We start from the raw sequence: 14,094 nt of genomic DNA on the forward strand, positions 1-14,094 counted from the left end.
AAAGAAAAGAAACATGCAATATCAATGATAGGAAAACAAAACAATTTTATAATTAAACAATAAAAATTATTGACAAAAAGGAAAGAAAGTATAGGCAGATGAAAGACAATAAACATACAACATCAATCATAGGAAAAGCACAAAATTATATAATTAAACAATAAAAAATTTACACAAAAAGGAACGACAGTATAGGCAGATGAAAGAAAGTAATAATCAAACTTTAGGAATGGTTTGAATTCATTTTGCAGAGCATAAACCAGGACCATGAAAATTATAAAGACAAGTATAATCAGAATATCTGGAGAACCTCTTCTTATATAAGATACAAAAATACCCAAATACATGCATCATTGATACCTAGAGATTCTTTTGAAATTCCATGTGGAAAAGGAAGGTGAACCTGAAAATACGTGAGTGTAGAAAAGGGAGGTGAACCTAAAAATACGTGGGTGTAGAAAAGGGAGGTGAACCTAAAAATACACGGGTGTGGAAAAAAAAAAGAAAAAAAAAAAGCACATCAGAATTACAAATTAGACTCCAATTTCATATTTACATTGACACGTGGCATAACAATAGATTAGAATTCTAATTTAGAATTCCAATTGGAGTTTCTCTCTGCTTCACCTATTTTATATATATATATATATATATAGATTTGGTACACTGAATGGAAATTATAGCAAGAATAATAGTCTTCATTACGGTAATAGAATGTGTTGTAAATGGAATATCTAAACATATTCATAAGTTTGGTTATAAGTTGTAATATTAAAATAAAACTTAACATCAATATTTATAAAATTATATTACCTAAATTTTTTTTAAAAAAATTCGAGAGAGAAATGTTTTTTTTAATAATTATTATGAACATATGAAAAGTTTGTATTAGAAATTTATTAATTTTAGAAATAATTACATCTACTTAGGAATAACAATTACAACTCTTTTAGAGAGAAATAATTAATCTTTATTTTAAATAATAACCATTCATAATAAATCATATAACCAAACTACATAATAATTGTTTATAGGAATAATTATTATATATAAAAATATCTATTACAATCTACTGAACATGCCTATAAGAAAAATAATCTAGTATAAAATAGATTATCTATTAATAATTTTAGTGGGTATTTGTGAATATTTGATGCCAAGTGGGCTCCTTTTGAGAGATAGGTCTCTATAAATTAGTTAATTATTTTTCAGATATTAATAAAGAATTAATCAACTTATATGATGTGATATTTTACAAATTTAAAATTTTAGCAGTGTGATTCATCAAATTATGCATTACATGCACCAATTTGGATAGATCTTACTTGGCCACGTTAGATTAGTTGCTTAGCGACAAGCTCAAGAAATCCTAACTAAATTTTGGCACCAAAATGTCATATTTGTGATTCTCCACACACACACACACACACACAAAAAAAATCATAATAATTCAAATCAAATCAAATCAAATTTGCAGGAGAAGATTACCTTCCATTGAATCCTCTAATTCCCTTCATTTTTTTAATTAAATATAAGCCATGTAACCATTGTTATTAAACTTTTCAGTTTTATAATTGGGAATGAACCCCCTCTGCCTCTTTTTCTTTCCTAGCGCACTGCTTTATTGCCCATTTCTCTTTTGATTTTGAAGACGGGCGTCAATTTGAAAGGCATGGTTTTCCTGAATTAAACTGGCCAATTGGCCATTATATATAATTCAAAATCAAGGTTCACAGTAGCTAATATGCATCTTCAAGAAGCAATTTTTGATAGGATGAGAGTGTTGGAGGTGGATAGAAAAAAGAAGCAATTTTTTTTTAATACTTTAGGTTTTTTCCTCTTTAAATTACCAAATTATAACACATTGAATAGTATATAAATCAATAAAATAGACTTATAGATGTAATTTTACTTTTGCAAACCCAACTAGGTGTTAAAAACCTATACGAGTTACCTAGGTCGCCACAAACTTACCAGAATTGACCGAGCCTTGTGCATAAACGAATTATTTAATCACCTAAAGTGGTCTAGGTGCTGAGTTTCTGGTCAAAATGGTCAAGTCAATCCGAGTTTAATAACCATGCATATATGCATGTGATGTTTGAAAATCATATAAATGCTAGATGTGCAATCTAATACTTGAAAGCATCTTCAAGAAAAAGAGTTCCTACTATCTCAATAATAATAATAATAATAATAATAATAATAATAATAATAATAAAGTTTGTATTTTTATTTTTTATCTTTCGGTCATAGTTCACTATATTAGAATGAAATTTTATGTCTTACTTGAAAAAATGAGAATCAAATATTAACGTAATTTTCCTATTTTTTAATACAATTATAATAGTGTAGACAACTATAACTTACATTACAATTAGAAAAGATATTAAATTATAAAATTTATATAAACAATGTTTTATATAACGTGTTGAATAACTAGCAATTCAATTAGATTTACTTTTTGTTAAATAATCTAGTTTTGAAGTGAACAATGCTTTGATACAAGAAGCACCACTTGTTGATGTAAAAATCAGGGGGGTGGGGGGGGAGGGGGGATGATGAAAAGAAAAAAATATGATATCAAGGAAAAAGTAAAGGCCTTTACTTTTTTCTGTACCATTTAGGGGACACTTAAATGCAAATACAAATTTTCAATACTACTTTTTTTTTTTTTTATGTTCTATCAATTATAGTATGCTATGGAAAGGGATTGATTTTTTCTTTCCATTTTAAGCTTATTATTTTATTTTATATGAAAAGTTAAACATATACATGACAAATTATGTTTGATTAAATATAAAGTGAAATATAAAAAATGCTACAGAGGATTTGTATTAATGAATGTGAAATGGACGTGCTTTGTTTATGTTTAGACACGCGTAACATTTCAATATGTAAAAGTACAAAACAGAAACCGAACTCGTGATCAAAAAAACTACTTCTATTAAGAGAAGTTCAGATTATCAAACTAACATTACCTACTTTATTAGGTCTCTTTAAATATTTAAAGTCAAGTTCGGCTTTTTTAAATTGTAATAGTTAGTTTTTATTAATTGAGAAGGGTTCTTTTGAAAGGCAAGCCTTATTATTAATTAGTTTTCATTAATTTAAAAATAATAATAAAGAACCAATCAATTACGATGTGATATATAATCAATTTTATAATGAACAAAGTTTAGTTACAAAATTGGTTGTAGCCTAAGGTTAAAACCTTACACAATAAAATAAACATTATTATATATTTTGAAAATCTAACTGTTAAATTGCATGTTTTTATGTTCTAAATACACATGTCAAAGTTTATGTCATTTGGATATTTTTTACTATATAATCTTTAATCTTATATTTTATGCATAATTTTAAACTACAAAAACTTGCAATTTAAACAATTTATTGATGACATATTTATTGATCTTTAATTTCCTAAAAATTTTACAAGCACGAAGAGTATAAGAAGAAGATATAATCCAATGATGGATTTATCAAAATTCGTTTCCAATAAAAAGATATTGAGTAAGGTAACTTTAAATTATAACTAATTTTGTAACTAAATTTTGTTATTTACCATTTTATAATTTATTAAATATCAATTATAATTATATAAAAAAAAATCATGTATAAAATTTTATAATTGAATATGGAATCCAAACATTATTGGAAACTAATTTAATCCCAGGTTTGTAACCTCCCATATTACACATTAACATTTGGAGTACATGCATGCACTACTGGTCAAGCATTTCTGGTGAGTGAGCTAAGCAGCACCTTTTCACCCAATTGCCATGCTAGGAAAATTTCCCATTTATGGATGAAAAGAAAGTAGAGGGAAAAGTGAATTTGTTCAAAGTCTATCCAAAAAACAAAAACGCTCCTACTCTACTTTCTACAAATACCTGCTTCTCCTCCCACAAAATCCCACACTCACTCAAGCCTGAAAATCCCAAAGTCCAAACACTCGCAAATCCAAATGGCTCAACAAGTTTACGACCTTCCTTGTGATGGTGAAGGCACTTGCATGGCTTGCAAGAACAAGCCCACAGCTGAGGAATCTCTCACGTGCAAGACATGTGCCACGCCGTGGCACGTCACGTGCCTCTCTGATCGTCCCAACTCCTTAGCCGATACTCTCCAATGGGACTGCCCTGATTGTTCCTTGCTCTCTGCAAACCCGGTTCCTGTCTCAGGCGCTGGAGAATCGTCGAGTTCCGGCAGCCTTATCGCCGCAATTTGCGCAATCGAAACAGACTCGTCGTTGACTGAACGTGAGAAGGCTAAGAGAAGGCAGCAGCTGCTATGTAAAGACGCGGGACCGTCAGATCATAAGGAGGTGACTAACAGTGATGACAACCTCCTCAGTATTCTCGATGGTCTGAACTGTTCCTTCTGCATGCAATTACTGGAAAGACCTGTATCGGTTAGTACATATACTCATAATTCTATTTTAATTTTTTACTGGTCTCATTACACGCGCTTCATACTCATAATTCTATTTTAATTTTTCACTATTCTTATTGAACATGCTTGATCATCTATTTTTTATTGTTTTTCTCAATAAACCAAAAGAATTCATAGCATACATGCATGTATACTATTGACAAATTCTGTGGTAAAACGTGTTTACTTTTGTTTATGGGCACTATTTGAAATAGAAATGATTCAGGACTTAGGAAACCCCAATTTTAAGTGGATTTTACTAGGCTAAGGCTCTTTCATATTTTGATGTTTATTTTTAGAATCGATTTTTATGAGCAATTATAATGCTATATCTATCTCAGTCCACTAAATGTTCAAGAATGAATCAAATCTAGATTCTAGATTGCCTTTCATAATTATGATGTCATATTTAAAGAAAAATGCTAACAATATTACCATTTTTAATACCTATTAAAAAAGAAATGCTAACGGTATTACCGGTTTCAATATTTATTAAAAAAGAAGAGTAATTCTTAGGTAGTCCCAGAGCACAGAGAATGGTGCTCCCTCCCCTCACATTTATGGTGAGGTCCGTTCATTAAATTCATGGTGGGGTCCATTATGAATGTGCGAGGAGGGAGCACCATTTCACTATACTCCGGGACTACCTAAGAATTTTCCAAAAAAGAAATGCTAACGGTATTACCGGTTTTATTATCTATTAAAAAAATTTCTAACGGTAATACCAGTTGCACTAACTATAAAGAAATGCTAGCAGTATTACCGGATTTACAATTTATATAAAGGGAAAAAATGTCATCGATATTACCAGTTTTACTACCTACAAAAGAATATTAATGGTATTACCAATTTTATTACTTATAAAAAAAATGCTAACGTGAACTTATAAAAAAATGCTAACGCTATTTATTACGAAAATTTTATAAATTAACATGTCAATAAATATAATTGGCATTTTTTTTCTAATTTTTATAGATAGTTAAAACCAGTAATATCGTTATCCTCCAGAAGAGGAAAATACTTAGGTACTCTTGGAGTATTACGAAATAATGTCCCCCTCTTTTCACACTCATAGTGGATCTTACTATGAACTTAATGAGTGGACTTTATTATGAATTTAATAAGTGAACCTCATCATGAATGTAAGAATAGGAAGCACTATTTACAATATTCCGAGAGTGCCTAAAAATTACTCCAAAAAGAATATTAACAGTATTACTAGTTCTACTACCTATATAAAAAATAAATAAAAAATAAAAAGCTAACGGTATTACCGTTTTATTACAAAAACTATATAAACTAACATCTCAATGAATATAATTAGGGTACGTTTGGTACGCTGTAATAGCTCCTGTAATGGAATAGTCATTCACGTGTAATATCAATTTGGTCATTTAGTTGTATCTTTATTACATGGGTTGGTTATTACATTAGAATAATTATTCTTTAAATTGAAGAATAGCTATTCTTTTTTAAAATTGATGTAATAGTTATTCCTTAGTGCATATAATAGATTTTAAAATTAATATATTTCCAAAAATATAAAGTTTCCTTATACATCATCTTTTACAAGCTTTTCATATGTAATAACCAAACTTATGAATAGTAATTAGTTATTTCATTACAATGTCTTCTATTCCCAATAATAAAGATTACTATTCCTAATGTAATCTATATTCAGTGTACCAAACGTACTCTTAGTGTTGTATCATCAACATAATAAATAATTTTATTAATTATTATTTTTTTGTGTTGTATTTACGTTGATATGTAAACTCTACATAGTTTTTCTATAATAACAAACGTAAAGTATATGTAGTAAAATTTATAATATTTTTAAAATTACTTATATTTGAATTCAGCATTATGGTTTTACTTTACTTCTTTCCATAGAAGTCTATTGGTGATGAATCAATTCCTTTATTCATGTGTTTAGGTTAAAATAAAAATGAAACGGTTTTGATGGAAGTTTCTGTATTTGGTGCATGTTAATGACCTCAAGGTTTTCTTCTTCTTTTTAGACTCCTTGTGGTCACAACTTCTGCCTGAAGTGTTTCACAAAATGGATAGGGCAAGGCAAACGCAACTGTGCAAATTGTCGCAAGGAAATCCCACCAAAGATGGCAAGACTTCCTCTGATAAACTCTACACTTGTCACTGTCATAAGAATTGCAAAGATGGCAAAAGCCAATGCTGCAGTTGGGATGTTAAGGGATTATCCTGTTATCCGTAACGAAGATCGCCCAGATAAGGCATTTTCGACTGAACGATCAGTAAAATCGGGAAATGCTAATGCAGCTAGTGGAAAAATATTTGTGACTACACCTATGGATCATTTTGGGCCAATTCTCCCAGAAAATGATCCGATGAGAAATCAAGGTGTGTTGGTTGGGGAGACTTGGGAAAATAGATTTGAATGTAGGCAATGGGGTGTACACAATCCTCATATTTCAGGTATTGCTGGGCAGTCAAAGCATGGTGCCCAATCAGTGACCCTCTCTGGAGGCTATGAAGACGATGAGGATCATGGCGAATGGTTCCTATACACAGGGAGGTATACTCTTGTCTATACCATTGACATTTGTACTTGAATTCTAGCTTTACTACTGGCTTGCTTTTCACAAGAAAATTTAATGAGTTGAAGTGTATTCTTAGGTTGCGATTGGCATTGGTAGAAAAATGCAGCCTTTTCTATTATTCACTTTATTTTTGCTACTATTCAATTTATATTTTCTATTATTCACTTTATTTTTGCTACTATTCAGTTTATATTTTCTATTATGCATGTGTTCCATTATACTTTTTGTTAATATTCATAGGTCAAATATTTTTAGTTTTATTTACAATACTCTTGGCAAAAAGTATTCAATTTCAGCTAAATAAGCTTTTAACTTCCTCAATTCCGCAAGTTTATTGTATCTGTTTGGAGTTGCTTGTTTGTCTATGATTAAAATTTTTTCATAGTTCAGTCACATATATAAATGTGATTGATCATTTGATTATCCCAACCCTTCCCTTCTTCTAATGCAGTGGTGGAAGGGACCTTAGTGGCAATAAACGCACAAACAAGGAACATTCTTTTGATCAGCAGTTTGAAAATTCTAATGAGGCATTACGACTAAGTTGCCGGATGGGTTATCCTGTTCGTGTGGTGAGGTGAGTCGTGTTAATGAACTTTATGATATTATTGGTAGTATGCAACTGCATCTAGGACTGTAATTGGAAAGTTTTTTTTTTATTGAATTATCTTGCATGTAGAAAATCTATGTAATGACCTGCTTGGATATCAAATCTTGATTTCTTATGGATTAAGCAGTACAGTGAACTTAGTGTTAAATATTTGTATTGATACACCATGTTGAATATGCTAGTATGGATGTGGAAGCAAAAGCATAAAGTATAGACTACAATAACACACGAGGGTTACGTGGCTCAGTCTAACGGCCTACATCCATGAAGGAAACCCTAAAGGGCTACTTCGATAATATATTAGAGTGTAGTACAAATCATGTATTACAATGAACCATAACATGTGTATATATAGTAGAATAAACCCTAGACTAATAGACTTCTAGTACAAGTAGGAGACTTAGCTTGCACACAAAGTAAAATTAGACTTGAGTTTATGCTAATGGGCTAATATATCTCTAACACCCCCTCTCAAATTCAAGATGAAAGCTTGATGAAACCTTGAGATTTGATAAGGTTGAGAAGATCCCTTGAATGAAGTTTGGCTCTGTGACGATGGTTCAAGGAAGGCAATGATGTTGCAGTGTTTATACGACTTCTATCGGTGGCATGACTATACTGGAGAGATTTGACGGTAGCAGTGGGAAGTCAAAGAAGATGAACGCAGCGAAGAAACACCAAGGAAGACAAAGATTGCTCTTCATACTCCGTAAGGACACAAAATCATGGTCATAGGAAGGTGGCTTTGATACCATGTTAAATATTAGCATTGATACACTATGTTGAATATGCTAGTATGGATGTGGAAGCGAAAGCATAAAGTGTAAAACACAATAACACACGAGGGTTACATGGTTCAGCCTAACGGCCTACATCCACAAAGGAAACCCTAAAAGGCTACATTAATAATATATTAAAGTATCGTACAAATCCTGTGTTACAATAAATCATAACATGTGTATATATAGTAGACTAAATCCTAGCCTAAAAGACTTCTAGTACAAGTAGGAAACTTGGCTTGCACACAAAGTAAAATTAAGCTTGGACTTAAGCTAATGAGCTAATATATCTCTAACACTTAAAAATACAATGGCTCATTGCTATGGATGTCCAAGTATCATAATCATATATTCTTTTAAGTCTGTGTGATTCAAAGTCAAAATAATCATAGTTTCAACCAATGACTTTTGGTAGCATATACAAAATGAATATTGTGTTTTCCCTAATTAGGCAGGTAGTGGTGTATTTTCTCTTTGCAAAAAGTTCCCTATAAGGTCGGGTCAACCCTTTTTACTTGTCAAAATTTTGTTAATTACTGGCTAGGAATTGTCAATATTGTTTGTGATCAGTTCCTTAGTGAAGATTATTTTATTTTATGAGGTACTATTTTTTTGGCTTGAAACTTGTTGGTTGTTGCTATTGCATGAGGTTGTTTCGAAGGTATGCTCTTCCACTTCTATCAGAACATTTATCTCTTTTCTTTTCTTTTTATTTTGGTGGGCAGGTCTCACAAGGAGAAACGCTCTTCTTATGCCCCTGAAAAAAGGTTACGTTATGATGGGATTTACAGAGTTGAGAAATGCTGGCGGAAAACTGGGATTAAAGTAAGATGCTTGTGATTGTTAAAAATAAAAAATAAAAAATAAAAACCCCACTGGGATAACCAGTTGGGGCTGTGTTCTTGGTGAACTTGTTTACTAACGAGTGTTTGTTGTATTAGGGATTTAAGGTATGTAGATATCTTTTTGTTAGATGTGACAATGCTCCTGCCCCATGGACAAGGTTTGTTATTTCCATCATACCTCTCTCTCTCTCTCTCTCTCTCTCTCTATCTCTCTCTCTCTCTCTCAATGTTTGTGGATTTGTGACTTTTGTGTATGTGACATGAAATCAACAGTGATGTTCATGGAGACCGTCCAAGACCACTGCCCGTCATTGAGGAGTTAAATGTTGCGATTGACATAACTGAAAGGATGGAATCGCCATCATGGGACTATGATGTAAGCTAATGCTCTTTTACCTCGTGTGTTCAAAGAGGGCTCTTTCTCCATTGATTGCGTTTCTTTTTTCCTTGTGCAATCCATGATATCTATGTAGTTTTATGTAAGTAAACAATATGGTTTCCTAGGAGTCTCTAAATCTTCCTGTGGTGTTCTTATGGTTTGTAACTTAGATGTGAGTTATTGATTTTCAAATGTCCTAAAATGTTCCACTTGGATTCTCAGGAGGAAAAAGGTTGCTGGATGTGGAAGAAACCTCCACCATGTAGTAGAAAGCGGGCCAATTATGGACGTTCAGAAGAAGGGAAGAGAACGAAGAAAGTTAAACGGCAAGCACAAAATAAGTCTGTAAAAGAGAAACTTCTAAAAGGTTTCTATTCTTGTCTAATTTACATTTACAAGCTGTATGTTCCTCCCTAATTTTCATGTAGTCATTATCATCTTCTCTTACCTCACTATATTGTTCTATCTACAAAGTAAAATTGTGCATTTGTGTAATTGACCGAGCAGAGTGTAGCTGCTACATTTGCAAGAAGGCGATGACTTCTCCACTTACTACCCCTTGTGCTCATAACTTTTGCAAAAGCTGCCTAGAGGGTGCCTTTGCTGGTCAAAATTTCGTGAGGCAGAGGACATGTGAAGGCAGACGAACATTACGAGCACAAAAGAACATCATGAAATGCCCTTCGTGTTCAAATGACATAGCTGAGTTTCTTCAGAACCCCCAGGTATGCTAGGCAAATATTAACTGAGCATTGCGTTGAGGCTCAACTCAACTTACGTGCATGTGATGTTTGTGTGTTGATTACAAAAGCATGCAATAAGAACATTAGTAGATGGATCTTATATTTAATTAGTTGAGACAAGTCATGTAATCTTATATTTTGTGATCCATCTCTTTTGGTTGCATTCTTGATTGAAATTGCAAGGAGTTGCAGGATCTTATTGATGATCATCAAGTTTCTGTCACAGGTTAACAGAGAACTGATGGAGGTGATAGAATCACTACAACGCGAAATTGCAAAGGAAAATAAGGAGTCAAAAGAAGAAGCTGATGGCATCCATGAGAAGGCAAAAGGAGTCGATGTGAGTAATGAAATTGTGGAGGAAGCCCAAGAAAATAACTTGAAAGGTCAGATTGAAAGTGAAATCCAGCAAACAGAAAAGCTGAAAAAGACCAGTGGCAAATGTACACAAAAACGTGGTAGAAAGAAGGGCAGTACATCCTGTAAGCAACTTGATGATGGAAAAAATGTCGTTGATCCTTCGGAACCTGAAAAAGCTGCCGGTGAAGAATTACAAGATCCTGTTGCAGAGAGCAAAGTTTAACGGACCATCAAGTTTGCTTTGGACAATGAAAGCTTCATATAGTTTTTTTTTTTTTTTTCCCCAGCTCTAAAAACTCATTCACCTAGTAGATTTCAGTTCAATGTATTAATAAGGTTATCCTTAAAAATACATTTTTTATCAATAGCATTTGAATTATGTCAATTTGTCTATTTTCTCAAAAGTTCTTTATATTTGATCATCCTGGAATCGAAATTAAAAAAAAAAATTATATTAAAAGTCATCAATTCCTCATAGACCAGGAGTTGATGTGCCCAAATGCTATCTCATGTGGGATGTCCAAACATTCAAATTGACTTTGATCTGTTATTGACAACAATTAAAAAGGATTATTACACAAGTTTGTCCCCTGGGGGTTTGGTTTAGTTGGGATCAGGTATGATATAATTTTAAACTTTTGCTGAAAAAGGGCAACCAAAAAAAAAAAAAATGGAAAGCAAACAAGCTCCACCTGCGAGTAAGATATTGAGTGTGGAGCCATTCACATTCTTCAGGCATTTATATAATGTTATGGTGCAGTATAATCTGTACGAGTAAGTGGTTAACATGTAACAAGCACAGCCCCTAAATGTTGTTGGCTTGTTAATATATATAATCTTCAAGATCAAAAAGATGAAGAAAAAAGAAGATATTCTGAACCCCATACATTTTCTTCATACAACGTTAGATTCAACAGATATTCCATGGCATGCCTCATTCAGCATAGAAAATGTTTATACCTTGACTCAACCAGAGTACTGTTGGAAGTGGTAAACCAAAAGGTGTCTCTTAATATTTCATAACAATTTGTGTCTTTTGTTTTTTCATAACTATTTGTGTCTTTTGTGTTTCCATAACTGTTTGTGTCTATTATCATTCCATAACATTTGTGTCTTTAAGTCTTCCACATTCTAGAATTTTTTGTTATGAAACAAAGAGTCATGACAATAATGATAGTTCTTGTAACTTCACCCTATAAAAGGGGATAGATGTATGATGTGAAAGTGTGTAAGAGAAAAAGTTGTAGTGAGCTCTTAAGGCAGTAGCATAATCTCTTTGTTTGTGAGTTTGAAGTACTCTAATAAAATTTTCATTCCTCTCTTTCTGGTGACTACTTTGTTGAAATTTAAGTCAAGGCTTTATAAAGCCATCAAAGTGGTATCAGAGCCACATTCTTAGAGCCTAGAGTCTTTGTCTACACCATTAGTGAAAATGTCTTCTAATATGGTGCAACCACAAATTCCTAAATTAACGAAAGAAAAATATGAAAGCTGGCAGATTCAAATGAAAGCGTTGTTTGGATCATAAGAACTTGGGAGACTCATCCAAATTGCCCAGAAAAGGTAAAGGAAAAATTAGAATATGTCAAAGGAATGGTTTTTTGCAATTTATCTCCAATGTGTACTGTGTGCCCAACATAAAAAGCAATATTCTTAGTATTGGGCAACTCTTAGAAAAAGGGTATATTATAAACATAGAGAAACTCTCTCTTGTTTTGAAGGATGATGAAGGAAATCTTGTTGCAAAAGTTCAAATGGGTCACAATCGTATGTTATTACTCCATCTTAACTCAACAATGGAGAAATGTTTCCATGAGCTTGTAAAAATGAGTCATGGAAGTGGCATCTTCGCTTTGGGCATCTTAATTTCAATGGGCTTAAACTATTATCCACACCAAGCATGGTGCATGGATTTCCTAGTATTGAAAAGTCAAAATATGTAAATGAGATATGCACTCTTGGCAAGCAACAAAGAAGTCCTTTTCCAAGTAGGAGATCATGGAGAGCACCTAACCCATTAGAGCTAGCGCACAGAGATATTTGCTGTCCATTTGATCCAATTTCTGTTGGAGGTAACAAATATTTCATCTCCTTTATTGATGATTTCAGCAGAAAATTATGGGTTTATCTTATCAAAGAAAAATCTGCAACTTTCACTATATTCAAAAATTTCAAGGCACATGTTGAAGTGAAAAGTGGTTGTAAGATCAAAATACTTAGATCTGACAAAGGTGGTAAGTACACCTCAAATGAATTTCAAGATTATTGCAAGAAAAATGGCATCAAGCAACAGCTTACAACTGCATACACACCACAGCAAAATGGCATTGCAAAGAGGAAAAATTGAATGATCCTTAACATGACAAGGACCATGCTCAAAGAAAAATGTTTGCCAAAGAATTTATAGGCAGAAGCAGTGGCATGTACTACCTATTTACTCAATCGATGCCCTTCAAAAAGTGTCAAGAATATAACACCACAAAAGGCGTGGAGTGGCTACAAACCAAGTGTGTCACACTTAAGAATTTTTGGGTGTATTGCATATGCTCATGTGCCTGAGACTAAGAGAAAGAAGTTGGATGATCATGGGGAGAAATGCATCTTCATTGGGTATAATGAGAAGTCAAAAGCTTACAAACTCTACAATCCACTTACCAACAAAGTAGTGGTGAGTAGAGATGTCATTTTAGTGAAGAAGAGTCATGGGAATGGAATGATGACATCATAAGTAAAGAGAAGCCACTTGAGTTAGAAGGGCAAGAAGAAGATGTGAATTATGAAGGTTCAGAGAGACCTTCCTCAACACTCCACCACTATGCATCATCAACAGGCACTTCATCAATCCGAAGCCCAAGTAAGTATTTCTCCATCTCCAACACCAATCAAAATGAGAGGCCTAGAAGATATCTATGCACAAACTGAAGAGACAAATCTCTTTTATTTGTATGTGGACCATGAGCCCTTTACTTTAAAGAAGCTATGAAAGAGAATTGTTGGAGGAATGTCATGCAAGAAGAAATTTATGTCATTGAGAAAAACAACACATGGGAACTGACTACATTTCCTCCAGGTCAAAGAACTATTGGTGTGAAATGGGTGTATAAGATTAAGCACACAGCTGATGGGAGAATTGAGCACTATAAGGCAAGACTTGTAGCTAAAGGTTACAAGCAAAAGTATGGGGTAGACTATAAAGAAGTCTTTGCTCTAATAGCAAGACTTGACACAGTGAAGATGTTGATTTCTCTTGCAGCACATCAAAGTTGGAAAATTTACCAACTAGACATCAAATTGGCATTCTTAAATGGCATACTTGAAGAAGAGGTGTATGTAGAGCAGCCTGAGGGTTTTGTGGTTGAAAG

The 14,094-nt window shown here is 32.9% G+C and overlaps 1 protein-coding gene across 1 annotated transcript; it reads left to right on the top strand.

The window, feature by feature from the left end:
- The first annotated feature begins 3,970 nt into the window (after positions 1-3,970).
- On the top strand, positions 3,971-10,955 carry LOC142616828 (E3 ubiquitin-protein ligase ORTHRUS 2-like). The gene is made up of 9 exons (XM_075789594.1): positions 3,971-4,417; positions 6,459-6,991; positions 7,468-7,593; positions 9,131-9,230; positions 9,347-9,408; positions 9,524-9,626; positions 9,852-9,996; positions 10,137-10,354; positions 10,599-10,955. The coding sequence occupies exons 1-9, from the start codon at positions 3,971-3,973 to the stop codon at positions 10,953-10,955; spliced, it is 2,091 nt and encodes a 696-aa protein (XP_075645709.1).
- The last annotated feature ends 3,139 nt before the right edge of the window (positions 10,956-14,094 follow it).

Source organism: Castanea sativa, chromosome 11 (genome assembly GCF_040712315.1).
Source record: "Castanea sativa cultivar Marrone di Chiusa Pesio chromosome 11, ASM4071231v1".
Classification (NCBI taxonomy): Eukaryota; Viridiplantae; Streptophyta; class Magnoliopsida; order Fagales; family Fagaceae; genus Castanea; species Castanea sativa.

What these genes read in the sequence shown, in the direction of transcription:
- LOC142616828 (XM_075789594.1), top strand. Translation starts at nt 3,971, where the DNA reads ATGGCTCAACAAGTTTACGACCTTCCTTGTGATGGTGAAGGCACTTGC. An exon ending in TATCCTGTTCGTGTGGTGAG is followed by an intron (nt 7,594 to 9,130) that starts GTGAGTCGTGTT and finishes TTTGGTGGGCAG; the next exon opens with GTCTCACAAGGAGAAACGCT. An exon ending in GCTCCTGCCCCATGGACAAG is followed by an intron (nt 9,409 to 9,523) that starts GTTTGTTATTTC and finishes TGAAATCAACAG; the next exon opens with TGATGTTCATGGAGACCGTC.